At 37.2% G+C, this 22,564-nt stretch overlaps 1 protein-coding gene across 9 annotated transcripts in view; it reads right to left on the bottom strand.

Annotated features, from left to right (window-relative positions):
- Positions 1–22,564, bottom strand: part of LOC124163211 (eukaryotic translation initiation factor 4 gamma 1-like) — a 183,082-nt gene that overhangs the window by 63,958 nt on the left and 96,560 nt on the right. For 8 of the 9 annotated variants that reach the window (XM_046539953.1, XM_046539954.1, XM_046539955.1 and 5 more), the window contains 4 exons: positions 17,642–17,737; positions 8,861–8,944; positions 6,654–6,783; positions 2,049–2,362 (listed from right to left, as the gene is read on the bottom strand). In XM_046539953.1, the coding sequence (XP_046395909.1) occupies positions 2,049–2,362; positions 6,654–6,783; positions 8,861–8,944; positions 17,642–17,737 (624 nt within the window). The remainder of the gene's footprint in view (positions 1–2,048; positions 2,363–6,653; positions 6,784–8,860; positions 8,945–17,641; positions 17,738–22,564) is intronic. The other variant, XM_046539952.1, reaches the window with a different exon arrangement.

The raw sequence follows: 22,564 nt of genomic DNA, 5'->3' as shown, positions 1-22,564 counted from the left end.
CAAAGTTTATTATGGATATAAGCTTGCCCTGCCAAATAAAATGCAAAAAAAAAAGCTTAATGCTGTTAATAAAGCCTCTCCATACAGGAGGGAAGATCAGTGAATTCCATTCCAACTTCGTTTTTTTTTTTTCCCCGCTTTTCCTACCTTTCCATTTGCTTCTTCTATTTCTCAGGTGCTGCTTATCTTTTTATTGCTAAGACTTCATTGTTGAACCATTGTCAAAGCTGTTGTGTTTAGTACTCATAGTGGCCCACAACAGCCGCAAGTCAGCCATATCTAATGTGCCCCCCAGGCAGCCCATACCCTCACCCCATTTTTGCTATGCCACTGAATAAAGAAACCTACTGACTTCTTCCTTAATGAAATCATTTAAGGTTAAATATTTCCACACAATGCCTCAGCAATGCTAACAGCACTCAGCAGGAAGCACTAACATATATTACCCAATAAGAGGTGGCATAAGGTTGACTGAATGCTATATCCAGCTGATGAGAGAAACATAATTGATGCTCAGGAGCACTGGAAGTTAGAAAGGGCTTCTTTTTTTTATAATTTAGAATGGATAACTTACAAAACCTTTTTTACAGCCATTTCAACATCCTATAGATAACCAATATTGTTCCATCAATACTTTTCTTTCAAATCAGCAACCTACATTAAGTTATCAGGAGTGAATCAAAGATAAATCATAGAATCGAACGCTTCTTTCCATGAACTATTTTGGGAGACGTGTGCCTGACATAACTTCCGTTAGGTTCTGATTTTGTTCTGTTTGCTAGGCATTCTGCATAAGACCTACTGGAGTCCAAGAGCCATCCTAAGTTCTTCCTGTGGTTTTGCTTCGTAGTTTGTCTCATTTTAATCTACTAAAGAATTCTTGTTTTATTAAATTATAGGATTATTTACGATAATTCTTTTGGAAAATGAACTACATTTTTCCTGCATTACAATTAATTAAGAGCCTGTGTTCCTAACTCGGCAGTGGTCGGGTGTAAATTTAATGAGGGTGTAGACTCAATTGCATCATGTCTAATAGAAAATTTAGGCACTTAACCCTTTCGAGACAGCGGAGTTTTCGTCTTAGCATGACTGCTGTACTGAGCCCCAAGAGACTCTTCTTTCTCACGGTACGGAGCATTTTTGGAGGGCATTCGTTAAGAAGGGTCTCGCTGAACCTTTTTCGACCCCTCCACGCAGGGACTTCACATTATCTCGGACTCCGGGAGTAGTTGTGCTCCCTCCTTTCCGGGTTTACGACCATACCTGCGGCATTGGTTCGCGGTCAACTTATGTATTGCTTATATGTATTTAGCAAATGGATAATTTTTGCTTGCGCATAAATTACGGACTTTGCATTGAATTCCTCATTTTTATCTGAGCATTGTCAAATTTTAAACGAAGTTCTAAGGCCATTATTAATGCATTTAACGCAGCAACAATTTCCATGTTGATGTTTATACATAACTCGAGATATAAGTTAATATTTGTCGTAGAAATTCGTTTAAAAATTGTAAACGCTGCTCAAAAGAAATAATTCAATTCTAAGTGTATATTTTGAGAAATGAACAAATATTTATTTCGAAAATTGACTGTATAAACAATTGAATGACCGCTGCCCCGTACCGCTGAGAGGGGTTCTAAAAGACGAAGGGTCTGGGTACCTGCTCCCGGATTCTGTGGGTTAATCCTAAACCCCGAAGCGTTGGGTCCCGAGACAAAGACGCCGTAAACCCACGACCGTCCTAAAAGGGGGGGAGCTAGAAAACTTATATATACGGCTTTCGATCTCCTGGCCGGGTAAATCTCACACGTATATATACGCCCGTCGTCTCCCGGGTCAGGAAACGTCCACACGTATATATACGTGTACAGTAGGGAAAAGGTTAACTAGTTCTAATAACTGGAATTGTGCAGGTTAGGTCAGTTTGGTACACAAATCTTATTTCAACTAAAGAGTTATCTTGAGCCAAAATATCAACTGGAATATAATAAAAACATTGAAGCCACCTGGCATTCAGTTCATTTCATAACTGACAAAAACCAACCTGTACGGCATGCCTCCTAGGTTTTGGTTGACCTGGCTGCTGGGTCGACGGCCCACCAACACCTCCCGGTCCAACAGGTACCACTCCCGTGTGGCCCATCACGTTGCTCACCAGGCCCACAGTGGGCGGGGGGCCTCCACCACCCCCACTACCTACCCCCATGCCTCCTCCACCCCCTGCCCCCACCTGCTGTGCACCCATGGGTGCCACTGGTGACTGCTGCTGCAGAGGAGGTTGCTGGGGTGGCGTGCCCCCTGCCCCACCGCCACTCGCCCCACCTGCATTGCTGCGCAGCAGCTGACTCTGAATGTAAACTGCAATGACACACAAACACACACAGTGAATCATCCCACCACCTTCAAGCAGGCATAATCTTTTGAGTACCATCACCTGGGGCGACTGAGGCCAAATTCTAATCCACTTTGGGGTGTACTAAGCATACTTAAATTTCCCCAATTACCGGAAGTTAATGTTAATTTAGAGTTCATGTTTTCATTCATTTCATCATCAGATAATTCACAAAACGTGATGTAAATTTATTTACTTTCTTGACTGAGGAAAGACTATGGATGAATATAAGAGGTTACAGTAGATCATTTCTTACAGTGGTCCCTCAAAGGCATATATTTCCTTACAGAAAAAAATTTGAATTAGGCAAAACTAATTTTGGACTCACTCACGCAATCACCCTCATTTGTAATCATTTTTAAAGGCATTTTAACACAATGAATGATCATTTGAATTTAATTCTTGTGCATGATTGCTTGAAATGTTTGCTTTACACAAAGAATGAATTTGGCAAATTTTCAGCGCAAAAACAATGTGCAGAGGTGTAACTATCACATATCGATTCTAACATTATTTCCGACCACATACAGTTGTTTTGAAAGTACACACGACAGAATACTCCTTCTAGACGTGAGCTTGAATGTAATTTTGCATTGCTTTGACCAATTTAGTGGAGCATGACATACAAATAAATGAAAGGCATTCAAGCTGTAGGTATTGGATAGCAAGAAATAAATGGATTTTAAGAAATTGCTGCTGTAGTACAATTAGTGATCCCAAAAGGAAGTAATAAGTCTTTTTGCTACTATGCAACCATAATTATGGCTTCAAGATGGTGTGGAACATAATCCATAGGAACTTCACTCTTCAAATGGTTACATAAAGTCTTTTTCTATTCAATTCAGTAAATTAGAAAGTAAGCGAAAACACAATTTGGGAAAGAACTGTACGCATTTTTTTTTCTCAGAAAAATCCTACCTATAGGAGACAAAATATTTTGTAAGTCCAAAATCGACAGCAAAGCGTCCACACTTAGAGCCTTAAAAAAAATGCTTTATGGTTACGATCCTGACACTAAGCAACAATCTTCACAGGGGAAGCGGTCAGAGGAGCCACGGCTGATATCACACGTCCAATTCGGAGCCATTTCCAGTCAATGCAGATTATTTTTTTCCATTGTGAGGGTGTTTTGCACTACAAATTTGCTCTAAGAGGTCAGACGATCAAAAATTAATATCACGTCAAAGTCTGTATTGATAGCGTGATGACATGAGAAGAAAATGACAGTGTTTAAGGTCAAACGGGGACTGGCTTTTCTTACCAGGGTAGCATATTCATCAATCCTTGTCCGGAAATTTTTGACAGAACACAAGATTGTACAGCTTCATCAGCCTACGAACAGTCCTCACATAGCCTCATGTGACTTTTAAATGTTCCCATACTTTCAAATAGTGCTCTAAGGAAAGCTGTTTGACAGCATCGACACAATGCAGAGGAATGCAATGCACGACCTAAAGGCCAATCCAAAGTCTGTGTTCGAGGACAGCTTTTATATGTTGATGCACTGCAGGGAGTGTTTGGTTCAATCTAATGAGGACCTCTTCAAAGAATGCCACAGCCTGGATGACGAAGAATAGCACCAATGCTGACATATGAACTTAGTTCAGATACTTTTTGGACACACCTCTTTTTTAAAATTTGAGAAATCGTTAGGGTTTAAGTACTTTCAAAGCTGTTAACTACGATCTTAAAATTCCAAGGTGGTGGCATTGGACAAGATGGATGCCGTGCACTCATATCCATTCACAGAATCATTCAAGCAAATTAGGACATGTTCTAATTTCATTCAAATAATAGAAATTTCAGATTTACATGGTTAAAAACCTACCAACGGGTAATAGCAACCAGATAAACAACAACAAAATAACTGTTATTACAACCATTTCTGTACCTGATGATGTCGCCTCTGCGACGAAACCAGTCGTATTGAATAAATCGTGCGAAAAAGTACCAAAAACTTTTTACTGTTCAGAATGGATTTTCACAAAGTAAAGCCAGAAACAATCAAGTTTATTGATATTTTCATGTATTCCTGATACAAATTAAGTTTCTTATACACCATGTATCTTTTAGATAATGTTTAAAATCCTTCCTACTTCCTAGATTTTAATTTTCATATTTTTACCAGTTAATGTGATGTTTCTTTGGTTTACTTACAGATTTAATGGGCATTTAAACCTTTTTTTTTATGTTTAGAATAACCAAAATGTGTGGAGTCCATATACCTCCATCAAGTAATCAACATGGAAAAATCAAAACTTTTAAGTCAAAAATTGATAAACGGTGAAATTTGAGATTGAGATTGTATTTTTTGTCAGAAGCTAGTGATTCAACCTTTAAAATGATACCTCATTTATCACTGTAGGTGGAGTATTAATGGAGCAAACACGAAATTATAGAAAAAGACCTTTCAGTAATTATACATATGATTAATCAAGCATAAATATAAAATAAGCCCCGCCAGTCAACTCCATTTATTGTCAAGATGTTTATGGATTCCTAACACAAAGTTGCTCTTTAACACAATTGGGCTCAATTCATCTGTATCCATCCAAGAAATGGAACCAGAGAAAAAAACAGACAAAACAGATGAAATAGTACAGTTGAAACGGCATCATATTCTAAAGCACGGAATTAAACAAGTGACTTTGTACGCAATCACCTGCATGGGTGCAGAGTTAAATACACCTAAGGATGAAGTTTGACATGAAAAAAAATATTTGTCTTATCCCAGATTCTAAAACAATTTCATATTCTGGTAAAATGAAATGTGTCTGAAAGTAGTCCCCCCTTTTTTTATTTCAAAAATGCGTGTGGGAAAAGTAAAGGGGGGGGACTATATTCAAACGCATTTGTTTAACTTTTCCCGAAACTGAAGCCTCAAAATTAGGGGGGGGGGACTATATTCGGAGATACACGGTATTTTGTTGTCCACTGAAAGTTTCAAAATCAAAGTGTTACCCATACCAGTTCTCCTCCCCCCCCCCCCGCTACAGTGGTGTAGCCAGGAATTTCATTGGAGGGGGGGGGTCCAAAACCAAGGGGGAAATTTTTTGAAAAACGGGGTACTCAGGGTTTTAAACTAATTTTAACACTTTTCATAATCGAAAAAAAAACTTTTTTAAAGAAATACTTTGAAAATCCATGGTTTTTCCATATTTTGTTTTCTTTTATGAAGGAAAATGAATAAGTTTTTAAATTTTGGGGGGGAGGGTGGATATACCAGGCTACACCACTGCCCTGATACCATTATCCATACCAATACTACTACATTCTAGGTATAAAACAAACCAAGCATCCCACCACAAGCACTTTAAGCTGGCTCGGCCAACTAAGAAACCAGATTATGGAAACAACCACTGTTGCACAGGCACAACACTTAATTTACTGAAAAAGTTTTAATAATAATGATATTTTCATTCTTCAGCAGATCAAGTGATATGGAACTCGTCAACGAAAATATACTCAAAGCACAAATACAAGATAAAAGACAAGTGTACACATCAACATCTCGTATGATTGGCCATATTGGCAGTAAAAATCTCAAATTTGAAAATATCGGAAAAGCACAGACTTGACTGCTGATACCGACGCTACCATCACTATCAATATCGGCCAATACTTTATATCGGTATCCGAATTGGTCCATCCCTAGTTACCACACACACAAAATTCAGTTACTACGTCCATACCATATGACATGAGGTGTTTCGTTGCATTTCATTTATTGCCAACAATATTGGAAACTAGGCATAACAGATCCATTCCTCTCTGGACACCAGGAAGGCAAATATAAACTTTCCATAAGCAGTTGTAACCTTATTGAACTTCAGTTAACCCCTAACTGGGGTACAGTTATAATTACTCAGCGAAATACTATGTAACCTGTGCAAAAATTTTGTACTTAAACACTAAAAAGTACGCTAAGGAAACAGTGTAATTGATGCATAAAAATTGCCCATCTTGTTATCCTAAAGCTAGGAAATCTGATAAACTTTGCATCATGTAGTTGGAAATATTCAGGTTAGTTTCATTCTTTTATATGCTCTCGGGTCAAGGTTACTAATAAAAATGGCCAGCTTAACATTCAACCTGTACCTTCAACACCTCATACTTCTCATTTAAAATAATTTCTTACACAAATATGCTTATATCTGTTTGGTAAAAGCTCTCATTTCTTCATATTTATGGGATTTTAACAATACAAAAAGTGGTATTCACACATTAATTACAAATCCACAATCAAACTTGACTTACATTGACCTTGGTTGGGCTGAGGGCTAGCAGGATATGGGTACAAAGGTTGCTGAAACAGCATCTGCTGCGGAGCTGCTGCATGAATTGGGTAGCCACCAGGCTGTCGCGGAGGTGTTCCTGGTGGGTAGGGCTGAAAAATCAAAAGTATTTCATTATGAATGAGATCTGGTGAGTTCCTTGAAAGCAATTACATTCACTTTGATACATACCCTCTCCAGTGCTTGCTTTCTAGACCCCAAGATGCAATAAAAATTACTCACCACTTCAGATTTCTATTATTTAATTGTCAGAAATTAATAACAAGACAAGGCTTAGAAGACAATTGGTTTAATGATGAATTGCATAAATTCCTTATGGCATGTCAACCCTTTTCTAAAGCCTTAATATCACTTCCCTTATTAAAGACATTGGTTTGACTATAGGTCATAAGGATTTCTCCTTTTAAGTTATCAAAACAAATATTAAATTAGTGTAAATTTAACAAAAATGCAACCATGTAAACTATAAAGCAAAAATAAGAAAAAGCAAAAACTATCAAAATCACCATTCAAACTGGCAATTGTATTTGATGCCATATTCTAAAACTTAAGAGCTTCATACCAGCAGTGCCAAAAAAAAATACTTAACATCTATGTATCCAAGTGATACTTATGAAAAGAGATTTACAACAATGGTACCTCAATCTATCCTTCCTGCATTTATCGTCCTCCATACATGGTCCCAATCAAGTTCTAAGCAGACAATGTAATTTATTTCAGCATTGATCATTAGCAGAACACAGTCCCGCTTTTAATATTCTACCATGCCCATCGTTTGAAAAAAATGAAACTAAGTATTTCCCACATTCCTTTTAAGACAAAATACAACAGAGACTTTTCATACATCCTTCCCAGCAATTAATCCAGCTTTTTTTTCCAAAAACATCAAGCAACAATTTACGAGCTTTGCTATAAAATCTCACTTGCAAGAGTCACAGATGAAGGGATATCTCCTCAGGATATTTTGTTACTCCCTATTAGTCATTCAAATTCACCCGATTATCTGGTTCTATGCTAGTTATAAATGGGTGGGTAAGTTGCCTTCCAACAAAGTGGAGGAGAGTTAAGAGGGGGGCAGCATTACCAGGTCATAGAGCTAGACCATCAAATACAAGTGAAAGGACTTACGTTTTTTTATTAACTATCAGTCATACTAGAACAATACCTTAAGCATATATGTACACACAAGAGTGGAGCAAAACGTTACAAATTGTGTAGTTTAAGGCACATTGAAGAATACTAATTACATTAGAAATGATTACATAGTATTTCTACAATGCCAAAAAATTTAGTTTAAGTGAGTGTCTGTGGGACTAGAGTCTGTTCCACTTAACCATTCGGTGCTTCATACTTGATCAGAAACTCGGAAAGAGACTAAAAAGAAAGACATAGGCAGACTTAGGCAACAACATCACAAAGGTCAGCAGGAAGATGATATGTTCAAGGGGCCCTAGGATTCAATGGTACTACCCTACCCTTGCCCTCTTGAAGCTGGTATCTGATGTTTTTCACTTTGGCAATTGCAGTTTCCATTCCATAAGGGATAAGTTGACCAAGGAGCCCTAGGTTTTTCAAGGTACCACCCTACCCTTTCCCTTTTGAAGCTAGCATCCAAAGTTTCACTTTGGAAGTTGCAGTTACACTGACCTTCTCCTCCACAAAATTTTATCAGGAGGATTTGATGTGGATCCAACATTTGAGGAAATTCTTGGTCGATTTGATCTCTAGGTGAGACCTGTGTGTCACAATTCCTGACTTCAAACCTGATAACCATGATTTCTGAATACACCCTAAATGCGTGAAAATTCAGATGCTTGGAGCCTAGACTAGGGTGAACTCTGCCCTCACCAATGCCAACCAAACTTTGAATTGACTGACTGAGGGAGGAAACTTAATGTAATGTGATGCCCTTCATAGACTTTCGAAACCCTGTTGAGTGCAAAGGGATCTACAAATGATAATCACAAAAGGATACTACTCAACATACTACTAGCCCATATGAGTTAGCTAAAATCTTGAATGTGAACTTTTAACTTTTCCTCACGACCCCAAAACCAGACAACTCCCAAAGCAACAAAAAATAAAAAATGCAAAACATTTCATTTTGGGATCTAGCACAAATCTACAGATAATAAATATCACTTGCATGCAATCAAAGTTACCACTTACCCAACTATTGGCCAAGTAGAGGGTTGCCTGAGAATTCATTGGGGGTGCAGCAACCACTGGTAACCCGGCTGAGTACGAAGGGATCTGCAAATGATAATAAAAAAAAGAAGTTAGAGATTCCAAAACCATTCTAAAAACAAGACATAATACGCACCAGACAATTACACACTACAGTCACCAGTCCACAGTTACTGCCACCTCTTAAGAAATAAAAATAAGTATTCAACTAAATAAAGTAATGTACTGGGGCTAAAGCAGTCAAGGCATGAAGAACTGAGCAGATACATTATAAAAAACATCACCAGGCCACAGAAACTTCACAATCTCATTAGAATAAGGAAACTTTTTTCCAGTAGCTTATACCTACTACTGTCATCTTTTGCAAAGAGAATTTTTCAACCATGCTCAAAAGTTGACAATCAAAAACAATTCCCAGCCTTTTCAGATGTTCAGAAATTTCATCTTCTGACATGATAAGAGTCTACATATATAATTTGCATCTGAAAAAGAGCCCTTTCACTAAAAAGATTTCTTGATATTAATTAAAAATATTTACTAAGAGCGGCTGCTTGAATCTTCACTTATTTAACTACGCATGAATTCCACCTTAAAAATTAATAACTTACCGACAACTCTTCATACTTGCTTGATTCATAAAATGACTATTTTTATTTTAAGAAGAATCTACATAGAATTAGCTTTAAATGTTACAACACGAAACACAGGGGAGCAATTACAAGTTTAACTATAATGCCAGCTAATAGCGCATGTACTTTGAAATTAAATTCCCCAACAATATACGGTGAAGGTAATTTACCCTATACTAAACTTGTTTTTTTTTTCTATATACCAACTTTAGTAACATTTCAGTTACAAAGTCATAGTTGAACAACATGATCTTATCACAAGTGATTCGAGTGACCTTCCAAACATGATCACGGAAATCAGTAATGAGTATTCTTTTAAAATTCAGATGAACTTCAATTTCACATACCTTTATTGCATAAAATTCTTGTCTTTACATTGTGATTACAGAGTTCAGTAATTTAACTTTGTAAGGTACACTCCTGAGAAAATTTCAAGACCCCACTTTGTCAAGTCATTAGAGATAAGAACCTCAAATATTATCACGGAGGGGCTGACACAAAACTAAATAAGTACCAAGGCAAGTCCAAATCCTCAACCTATGATTAGATATGACAAGGGACATGCAAGTCGCAAATGCGATACCGCAAGTTCCGGGGTTTTCCCAAATATTATAATTTCGTGTTCATCGTGATTTTCTTCAATTCAAGGGCGATTTTCACCAACTCAGATGCAATTTTCATCATTTTTTCTTCTGCTCCTGCTTCTCCCACGAAATTATTTTTCGAGGCGTATAATAATCCACATTTTTCTGATAAACCCGATTCGATTTGTATGAAGACCTCCATGGAGACCAATAGTTATTTGAAAGCCATGCCGTTGACAATAGCCGGTGCCAGCTCGTGTGAAAACCGCAAAAAGTGGCAGTGTGCTGTCTATGCTGTAAAATACACACGATGCAACATTGAAGAAGCTTTAAGCTGAAATGACCTTTCGCCAGCTGCCGTTTCCGGCATGGCACCGTGAAATTCTGGATGCTTTCCGACGAGATAACTCTCTGGATTTCATGATGTGCCATGAACGACAGCCCGTGGAAATTCGTCGTGTCAGAAAGCAGCCCATGCAGTGAAAAAATTCATGATTTCCACAAGAAACAATTCGAGGAAATAAGGAAACTTGTTTGTTAGGAGGATGTCGTAACTGCGTTCACACAATGTCTACAAAGTAGCCAAAATGCCTTGGGAATATGCTGGTTGACTTAATCAAATTTATGGAGGGTTCAAACTATATAAAATCACAACATTCTATCAAGAGTTAACCCTTTCGCTACTAACGACGAAAATATGCGGCAGGACGTTTCTTGACCAGGGAGACTAAACCCGAAAATTTTCGTCTTAGATTTTCCAAAATAGGCGGACGAATGCCGAATATACCTGTTTCCTTGCTCTCCTCCTTTAATGACATTAGTGTGTTCGCAGAGTCTTAGTTTTGGGACTATGCTAAATATTTTATTGAAAATATCTTATCATTATCAATAATGTCTCACAAATTTAGTCTCCCTTTACAGACTAAATTTTTGCTCAGAAAGCAAAGCATCTTCACTCTGCCAGGATAAAGCCTGTTGTGTTTTACATCACATAATTTTCCTGCCGAACTAAAGTCTTTCACTGAACACAGTGGATGGCGGTATGGCAAGAAACCTCTTCGGTAATACTTTCAGCCTTGGGTAGGAGATAAAAGTCTTCCAGTATTTCCCAGGAGAGGAATTTGGTGGTGCATTCATCTCTGATAAATAAGCTTCAATTCAGCTTCAACAGTGCTTGCTATAGTGACTTCGGGTACTTTTCCAAATGCATCACTGTATCTTGACCATCTACCTGTCACAGGACCCCTAGTCTGCATTTGCTCCTTCGGAATATAATAGGGATGTGCAAGTAGCACTTTTTGATCTAGAGTCAAGTATCGAGTCGAGTTGGAAATTACTCGCGAGTACTGAGTCGAATATGATAATTCCTGAATGCAGTACAGGCAATACAGCAATGCATACTACAATATACCATATATGTCTGAATATAGTCCCCCCCTTTTTTTCCAAAAATGCCTGTGGTAAAAGTAAAGGGGGGGACTATATTCAAACATTTTTTTTTTAACTTTTCCCGAAACTGAAGCCTCAAAATTAGGGGGGGGGGGGGGGACTATATTTGGAGAAATACAGTATTCTACTCCAATTTTCTATGATGAATGTCTAGCCTAATGTAAGAAAGAAAATATAATGAGGATCGTTGATGGTTATTGTCAGATGTAGGAGATGAATGAAAATTAATGTCTTCAATAGTTCCATAGGCACAATTGAAATTAATTTACCCTAAGTAATATGTCGACCATATATATGTATCCTAACTACAAGGGAGAGCCCTGAGTACAGTCATTTTCACAGCTATAATAAAGATTACATACTACGTACAGTGCAACCTCGATATAACGACACCCCACGGTGCACTAAAAAACACTCGCTATAGCGAATTGTCGCTTTACCGGAGGTGGAGCAAATAATAGCCAATATACCTGTTGCGAACAGATATACAGGAACAGGAGTGGTGCGGCGACAGATAAACATCTATCCGATAAACGTAAGCATAAATCCAGACGAAAGGCGATGTTTTTTTGCATCACTAAATTTCCTTACTTAAATAACGACTAACTATTCAAACAATTTTTAAGCGCCGCACTGAATAAAAATCATTTAAAGCATTGTTTCGTCAATCATTATATTTATCGAACGAGAGTTTACCACATAAATATGAGACTGAGCACTCCATTAACTTCATTTCTAACAGATCGCTAGCAGTTACAAAGGTTTAGGAGTCTTGATGAAGTCTTCCGGCGGTGAAACCCTCGCTATGGCGAGAGCCAACGCCGAAAGGGTCTCGTAAAAACGAATTTTTTAACACTCTTATTATAGGGTCATTTGACGGTACATCGGCTATCTCTCGTAATAGCGGGGGTGTCGCTATAGCCCGTACTCGCTTTAACGAGGTTCCACTGTATATGAATCATGCAATATTTGCCCCTTTCAAATTCTCAAGCAGAAAAACCAGATATTCTATTTGCTCAGCCAGCAGGTTTTGACATCTCCATGTTACAGTATTACTGCCTGCAGAAAATTGCCTTATGCTAAACACTTATGTGACTGGGCAAGTACTTTCCTACCATAATTGCAAGATTTCGGAAACTTTGGAATTGTTATTATATTATAAAAAATTTTATGGATCTCGAATCTTCATGGAATTCAAGTGGACGAAGCGAACGAACTATAGAACTAAACTTTAGTTTTGTAGAACAAAAAAAAAAATTCTGTACTTCTCACGTCATTAAATCAACCTTAAAAACTTGTTTTCTTACAGACACATACAGCTAATGTTAGGGACCTTGAAGCTGGGTAGGACGACGCGGAAATGGTAGTCAAAATTCACTCCACATCAACTGCCCAAATGGTTATGCGATACAGTAGTTGAATTTCAACAAATAAATAAGGGCGTAAGAATTCAATAGCCATGCAACATCCTACGGATCTTGTGATAGGCATTGCGAAGTTTTAAGATCAGAAAAATGTTTAAAGTGTGTGTGTGTGCAGCATCAAGTCATCCTTCACTGGGACTTGATCCGTGGAACCTCTAATTCGTAGCATGATACTTTACCCACTACACCACCAGAACGATTCGGTTCTAAGGTAGTCCCAATGCCAAATATGTCAGCTGTGTCCACTGATGTCCCGACGAGAGTAGATTCCATTCTAAGTGAATCGAGGGCAAAGCATACTTCGGAGAATATGGCGAAGAATTTGTAGCTGGATCTTTTGTGCCCTGTCATAATGCGAAGGGCATGATTATTTCTCCCGTGTAAGGGATATATTGCTTTTAAAACTCTTGGTTGTATGAGAGCATTACAAGGGCAAAATTTTGGAAGACAAGTGGTTCCTGAACTGGCCACACTCTGATGCCAACGAGCTTTGAGTTAATTTTTTCCGCCACTACTTATCTTCATTTGTGGTCTGAGATACCAAGAAGGGTGGCATATACTGTTGGTTTGTCTACATTTTGCTGTTTTGTGAATGCTTATTATGAGGGTTTTTTTTACCATTTTTTCATGATTTTCGAGCATGTCCTCCAAGCTGCTGACAATTGGGAGAAAGCCATTAAGAACACAATCCCCCTATAGCTCCCACCATGACTTAAGTGGAGAATTAAGGCTCATCAACTAAGAACAAGTGGCTAATTTTCTTTAACAGACACTTGGATAAGGAAATATTTAATGAATATTGGCATCATACAAATTGGAATGAGCTATAATATATGGCTCATCAAATCACCATAAAGACAAATTTAAAATGTTGGTATTCCTCAAATCATCAATGGCCACCCCCCTCAAGGAATAGTATGGAGTTGTATTTGTCTTCCATGATGTATTTATAAATTCTTCTATTCTAATCCATTTCAGTTAAATAATAACCCAAAGAATGGCAAATCTGAAGAGACAGGCAGTTTGAATAGCATTTAAGGTATGTCCTTTAATGATTTCATATTAATCAATGAGATACAGTAAAACTTTGATTTAACGCACTTGGATTTTACATCGTCTCCTTTTTACGCAGCCACACTAAGTCCGACCGGAAACATAAGGAATTGCAATGGTGAAACTTCGATTTTACATCTTTTCTTGATTTTACGCAATTTTTTGATTTTATGCAGAATAACCCCAGCCCCAAAGAGGCTGCTAATCTTGATTTTACACAGTTGTCTTCAGACTTGTTTTGAAAATTCCGACTGGAGCAATATGAAGTTAGGTTATTAATTCCTCTCAATGAGTTGCAAAAATGAATACAGGAACGGTTGAAATGACGTCGTGCTGTTGAGCGTGAAACTTGAAACATCTCAAATCTAATAATTGCTACCCCCTGCGCCCTCTCAGTAATATTTCAGGCTCCTTTACAAACGCGAATATCGCTCTTAGTTCAAATTTGCCGTAGAAGAATATCGAAACCTAAAACATACGGCAATCGCCGTGTATGCGTAACTACTTTTGATTAAGACAGATAATCACCAGAGATGTTAACATTATCACAAAAGGTTAATGATAATAATCCTCCCGTTCCAAAATTTTGGCTTCCAAGGAGATCCAAAAAAGATAGTCATACTTCTAGTATGGACGTAAGTCGATGGTGATTCAACACTATGGTAAAAGCAGCATGCGTTGTCTCATTCCAAGGGCTAACCCCACATCTGCGGGATGAATGAAGGCGAGGGAAAGTTGCTTGCGCAGCGTGCTTATCAGAACTGACTCAACTTGTATCTAACTGTCAGGGGATTAATTTTTAAAGGAACGGGAGTTAATGCCCCCGGAGAATAACTCGCGTTGTCAATCATCATGTATTCATTGAAGTCAAACCTAAGACGTGATTAATAAGGCAGTCCCTTTAAACTCTGGAATGGCTTAGCACCATTAAACTGAAATACAAAAAGTGTCCGGTGTTTTTATCAGATATGGGGGAGCAAAATTTAATATGAAGATGAGTCACACGGCTTTAGAGTCGAATGTCCCGGTGCTGAATTCACGGAAGAATGCCAACAGAGAAGCTATGCCTGGTGGATTATATCTACTAATGGTAAAATTTCATGGGAAAATGCTTTTTCAATCCGTAAAGATTATAAGAGGGAAAATTGTTCCGGACTTTTAATCCTTTTTTTATTCATCACTGACAGCATGATGGCAGTTGCGAGGTTATTTAAATAGCTCACTTATAAAAAAGGGATCTTAACACCGGAAAAATCTGAATTTCCATATATCCTGGGTCCTGTGTGCTCCGTATTTTCTATGGCATGCTATTTGGAAGGAGGTAACTGACAGCTGGGGTCATTAGCGCCATGAAGTAAGGGCTGGGGGATAGGAACCCTATGTTGGCATTAGCCAGGTTGTAATGATAGACTCCAAAGGGACCAGGACTGAACAGTGCTGGACATCTGCTGGACAGTGGTGCACTGCAAGTGCCCTCCACATTACACTCAAGTAGGGATAGGGCCATCTCTGATAAGTGTCTGCTACTGCCAGGACTTGAACCCAGGCCCACAAGGCGTAAAGCCTTTGTGATGAATTAGCAAAATTTTGCAACCCGTTAATGGGGTTAATTTAGATGACTATCCTCGGATATATCATTTCTTCAATCTTCAATCTTTGTTTGTCTGCAGGTGGTTACACGGATTTCCTGAAAACTGCTTTTAATGAGAATGTTTTCGAAAATTAGCTTCTCTGCAAGAATTAAAAATCACCATTCCAAAATTTTTCCTGGGTAACAGAAGTAATCTTGGCGCCAGAAATTCCAGCAATTAAACCATGTTGTTCAAACATGGGAAACATTTTTCAGGAATTCAATGTTGTTTCTCTTAAGGTAACATATCATCTGTGGTGTTGCAGGTGAGTAAGTAAGATTATAAGGCTTCATTTTCTTTCCTCCAAATGAGTAGTTGAATCCAGGAAACATATATCTGACACGATTGAAAAGGATTTCATGCTCTTTTACCGTAAAACCTCACATATGAGACTTTTTCTGGTTCCAGTTCTGGCTTAAATCAGAACTATACAAAAGTGTATGACTAAGCATTCTAAAAATAATGAGCAAATGTTATCCTGAAAACTATACTCTGCCTCAATACCAACTCTTGATTTTACACACTGATTTTACACAGTGCCCAAATTTCGGTCCCTCCAACTGCGTAGAATCAAAGTTTTACCGTATCATAATTTTTTATTAAATATTTCCTGAACACATTGAATAATTATATCACATGAGAAGATAGTGAAATATATACATCTAAGTAATTTGGGTTGCAAACACTTTTTCTTCTCCAAAAACAGGAACAATGAACAGAAATAGAATAATAAATGATATTCAAACTCAAAATAAAATAAGCCAATGCATATCATAAATGCACTTGATTCATATTCACTTCGGACTCATGGGTTGACCATCTGACATGAATGGTTAATCATCCTTTCCGCTAAACAATACCCACTGAAGTTCCTGGAAACTTCATCATGACGTACTAAATGTAAAGCAAAGCATACAGGATAGACAAAAGACATATTGAAGAAGTTTGTCAAAACATCAAAGGCATAAATCACATTTCCTAGCTGAATATGAAGGAGTACATAACACCCGATGTAAGCCACTATGCAAGAGAAACTGCATAAAAGATATGGTGGTTCATATTCAGTTTGCTAGCCAATAATATACTTTTAAAATTCTAACCTCACCGAGAATCAAGCATAAACACTTACAGGACACAAGTTATATTCTTCATGTGTCTTCTTAAACCCAAAAAAGCATGTTAGACAGTACACTTTAAATTGGTAAAATAACCTCCCAGAAAATCATGGGACTTAAAAACAAAAGCAAAGAAAATCACTTTTTTCCAATAGAAGAACCGAGAGAACGGCAATTTTTTATAATTGAGGGAGTCCAACCTAACTTGAATGATACCACTTAAGCAACTATACTAAACAGTGAGCCATTGCACTACATATTGAATCTAGATTAACTTCCAACAAAAGCACATGGCTATGACACAGAATTTAGCCGTGAAAAGTATTCACAGGCAACTCCTACCTTGATCCAGGTATCGTCTCATAAAGACAGCAGTTAAGTTAGTTTACTCCATTTCATTTATGTATTGCACTTCATGTGCTTCAACCGATGCGAAAAATATATCCCACGGCCCTCCCCATTAGTAACAAATTAACTGTGCACAACAGCATAACAAGACAAGTTCAAATTAATACAAACATGCAGGTAAGTATTAATTGGGTAAATGCCTCAACTTGAAATAATACATTATCCACTTGGGTGACATAAAATACGTTAGTTCAAACACTGCACCTAATAAACAATGAAAGCAGTTGTCCACATGCTACAGATGAAATGATTCAACATAATTATTACCTTGCGGACTTTTCCTGAGCATAGTTCATCAACAGGGACATAAAGGTATGCAATGTGCCCCTGCAGACCAAGGTTCATACTAAATGTTTAAGACAGGAAATATCGCACTGTGCATCAATATTAACTGATAAACTGAATGGTAGAAGTGTGTGCAATAATCTAAGTAATCCCTTTGCCAATGATATTAAATAATTAAAACTCACATGTGGATAACCCAAATGTCCCACACCATTTGGAGTCATAACCTGGTTTCGGCTAGAGACCAGACGAGCGGCATTGTTGGCTCTATAGTTATAGGACTAAAAGAGAGAAAAACATTACTATCCGCAACAGGATGATCTACAACTAATCTAGGCATCAAAGTTTGCAAATTGAACAGGATAAGACGATTAACACTTCAACATAAGCCATACTGTTCAGAGATTACACAAAACATGAATACCTCATCGAACCAAATTCAAGAAATTCCTCATATCCTGAAAAAAAAAAAAGCCTTTAACGATGATGATGACAAAGGAGGCCTCTGTATAATTAACGAGGCAAAAAACTTGTTAGGATAACTTTTTCGCTGGAAAATCCATCGTATGAAATAAAATTTCTAATCTTGAACTACTTCTTTCACAATTCCCACCTAAGCTTACACAGGCCTGGAGGTCAAGTCTGTAACTGTGTTTTCTCCTGGGTTGGGAGAAAATAGACTCGTGAAGCTACCGTCTAGACCAACCCTTAGTCTGTAACTCGTTTCTCTGGGTAACGGAGAAGATGTTTCTCCCGACTAAAGTCTGTAATGCGATTGGAGAAACTTGAAGCACCCTGGACAGGTGCTTCGGAGTCATCCGCCCGATACCTGCAGACTAATTTTCTCCCTGGGAGAAAGCGAGAAAAATAGCAATGGCAAACCATTGTGGATGATCGAACTGCAGTTCTATTTGTATATTCCTATGTATTTTTTACACATTTGTGCCAAAATAGAACACGAAAATCAATTCTTCAAGTTAGGCAGGCAACACACGTAGTGTAATTGCTGACAGGAATTGAAAGTTTTGTATTGCTGCATTTGCAAGGAAACTACGTGCAGTGAACTTTCATTGTGCCTTTACTGTACCCCTAAATGAATTGATTGCATATAGACCATAAAAAGAGTGAAGCCACAAATGAAGCAAGTTGTGAGTGTAACATCTTTGGCAAAATAATTTATTTCTTCCATGCTGCTTTAATCAACCCTATACATTTCGATCAAAGGTATTTAACTATTGCGAAGAGAATATGTTTCATATTTGAAATAGTTGTACTTTAAGGATACATGGAACGCATATTAATTTTCATTCGCTTGTTCGCTTCTGTTTGATTTTATTACCTATTGCCACTTCATAGTGATTGTGAGCTTTCACCAGTGTTTACCTTTCACGCAATTCGTTGCGCTGTTGTTTTTGTTTTGGTCATATTTTGGTTATGGTAAGTAAGATAGTGAAATTCGAAGTTTGTTGATGTTACGATAACTGGGTTAGCAATTTGTTTCAGCCTTTTCATTTCATTGTCTTCATAATGTTAATGTGAAATAACGTAAACTGATAATAAGTCGTTAGTAATGAGTGGGAAGTGAGATGCGAAGAATCCTTTCAAACTTCAAAGAGTGCCAATTCTTTTAGTGCGAGCCAAGTGATTGGAAAACCGATTATCATGTTTTATTAGTGAAACATAATAGTGTTTTAAATTTATTGTGAGCCAAGTTTTTCATTGAATCAGTTGATTCGGAATACACTGATTATAAGTAATACAAAGACAGACCGTGAAATGTGTGCGTTGTAGTGCTATTTGTGATATGATCAGCAATAAATAGGTACAAGTAAGTGTAATTTTGCTTTGTTTTTTTAAAAATAAACGCCTATAGTAAACTATATTCCCTATGTTTCCGCACTAATTGCTCGCACGTAGGTATTTGCGTAACGTTATTTTCTTTAAGATTCTTTTCTGCATTGTAAATTTTTAAATTTTCCTTTTCCACTCCAACATTGTGTATTTCTGCTATTCAAGTATAAATGTATATAATACTGACGTTGCTAATTATGTTTTTCCATGCTCATCACACATACACCAATGAAAGTAAGTATACGAGGTGCAAAAAATATATATCATCAATGAATGCACTGCCATTTGAATACAAGAATAACCGCATCTCAAACATACAAATGCTTCGGTATTATGCATTAGTCTCTCCTTTATCAATGGTATAATATACTCTTTTGTGTGTAATAATGAACAAATACTTCTGCGGTGGATTTACATCGATTTATCCATTACCAAGGATAAATTTTGATGCATTTTGGTGCATTAATCTCATTAATTTGCTAGTTCTACCATTTAATGAATGAATAGCCCTTATTACAAGTAAGAATCGTTTGCTTTCCCACTCATTTTTTATATGATACAAAGCATTTTTATTGGTTCTTCACGCAATCACCGGCTTTGGATTCAATATTTTTCATACCTATCTGCTGTTCCTATCTAATACCGTGAATTACAGTTTTCTCCGGTAGCGGCCAGGAACTGATCTTTTCTCCGCCAAGTTACAGACTTCAGTCGGGAGAAAATTACGGTAGAAAAGTTTCTCCAGAGAAAGGAGAATTCAAGGTACAGACTTAGGCCCCTGAAACTAGCCTTCAACTCACTAAGCATCAAGCAACACCTGGCAGGTTAGAAAGAGTGATGATATAAACTTCTCATACAGCTGATTACTTCCTCTTCCAGAGTAACATAAATCTAGAGTTTAAAGAAAGATACCCAAGGAATACAGGCTCACATTAAACATGTTCTAGGAAAATAGGAAAGAAATAAACATTCAGGATAAAAATATTGTTCTCCAACCTGAAAAAATTGTCAAAATTGCATTTTATACACAAAAAACCAATAATTCCATGAATTACTTCTTAATGACTCCAGATTGCTAATATTTGCAAAATAATAAAAAGGTGACAGATAAAACACCAGCTATGATTGACACCAGAGGCGTAACTAGGAATATTCTTTGAGGGGATGGGCAACCTCCCACCCCCAACCCCTTTTGGGAAAATTTTGGAAAAATGACATGCCTGCAAATACATTTTACGTATTTTGGCACTTAAAATTTGGGTTTCAATAAAAGGTTACGTTAAAATTTACCATATGTCAAAACTAGACAATAGTTCTGAATGTTATTTTTATTTCTCTGAGGCTTTGGGGGGTGATCTACCCCCCAAACCTTTCCCCCCATATCCATACCCCCATATCACCCCCCAATTGTTAAGCCACTGATTGACACCTTATGAAGAGAAAATGCCTATTGATCCTGAAAATATGTTTTATCCCATGGAAATTAATCATAGGAATGATATTATTAGTAGAGAAGAATTAAAGATTGACAGTGACATTATTTATGAGAATACAGTAAAACCTCTACGTAGTGAACCTCTTTACATCGTAAACCTCCATACTTCATAACACCCTTACGATCCTGTCAGATTTACATGTAAATTTATAGGCAAACCTCTATATAGTAAGCCTCTTTATCTCGTAAACCCTCCACTTATCATACAAAGGAGATACCTCCAAAAACGGTACCGAGACAACAAGAGACCATTAATGCAGCAGCAATTACGTACATGGAATGACATTTTCAGCAATAAATGTTTCACTCTTTTTTTTATATGCCTTTAATATGCTGTAATTTTCACATTAATCATTAATTGTGGCCATTTTGTTCCATGTGAGAGCATACCTAACAGTAAATAATAAAAAAGGTATCCAACTATCCTAATCCTTTTAAGTGACTGTTGAATTGAGAGAGATCACATCATTTTCTCTCGAATCATGGTAAAAATCATGCCATAGCGTTCGCTTTCTGTTATTATTAATTAATAAATAATTGTTCACTAATGCATGCATTTTTGTTGAAACACAAATACTATGGCTTAAAAGACTGCAGTGCCTTTCATTTCCGAAGGATATGAAATGATGCCTATCACTAAAACCTCTCTATAGTGAACCTCCATACATCAAATTGCCCAAATTTTGCCCCCCTCCATTACGATGTGAAGAGGTTTTACTGTAATAGGTGAATGGGACAGAGGAAGATAGTTCCTCAAGCAGATCAGCAGGTAACAGGGAGGGACTGAGCATTTGCCACATACCATGAGACATTTAAACAAATATGAAAATCAACTAGGATCAATTTCTCAATACATACATGTTAACATTTTTCCATGAAAGCAACCACTCAATTCGTGGGAGACAACCATCAAGATATGTAACTTTCTTTTACAAAAGTTAAATCCAATAAATAGAGAACATTAAGAATGTGGATTTCCAAAAAAACTGAATGAAACTTTGATGATAATTGAGTTTGTATTTATTTGTCATGATCAAAATTATAGCAAAAGCAGAGAAAGTAAAAAAATTATACCTCAACCGCACTTTTATTTAACAGTTTACACCACAAGACTTAATAATACTTGCATCATGCCCGTTGTCTAAACAATTGTACTCAGCAAGAAATATGAGAAAATGATCAAATGATGGAAAATGGATAAGAATTAAAAATCAAGTTACCATGTTAACCAAGAATTTTTAGTATATTTTTCTGCAAAGGCATTGCATTGAGTATGCTACAAGCCTTGGGGACTCATGAACTAAATTCCAAACGATAATGAAAAGATGAAGAATTGTACTACTTTAAATTCCACCACTAAAGAGCAATTACACATTTGCTCCTCAATTTTTTTTGCTACTTGGCAACCGTAAAATGGCAACATTGATCTATGTGGACATCCTCAATTTAATAAAAATAAATACGGGCTTCAGAGAAAAAAACAGATGAAAAACAACATCTTCCTCAGCATGACTATGGAAGGCAACTTCATTTATCCAGCATCCACCAAAAATTAAAAACAGCTAAGGACATAATAAGTTAAGTGGTTTGAGGTGAGCCAATTACCTCTCTATGTAGGGCTGCTGAAAGAGCAAAACAAAACAATGAATATGAATAGCACACCCTCGCCAAAATAACAAGGGAAAAACATCAAAAATACCACTTCAGCACTCAAGGACCTAGAAAAACAAATGAGAGAAGCCATTTTCCAAGAGAATATGAC

The sequence above is a fragment of the Ischnura elegans genome, chromosome 8, assembly GCF_921293095.1.
Source record: "Ischnura elegans chromosome 8, ioIscEleg1.1, whole genome shotgun sequence".
Classification (NCBI taxonomy): Eukaryota; Metazoa; Arthropoda; class Insecta; order Odonata; family Coenagrionidae; genus Ischnura; species Ischnura elegans.
This window is presented reverse-complemented; position numbering and strand designations above follow the sequence as displayed.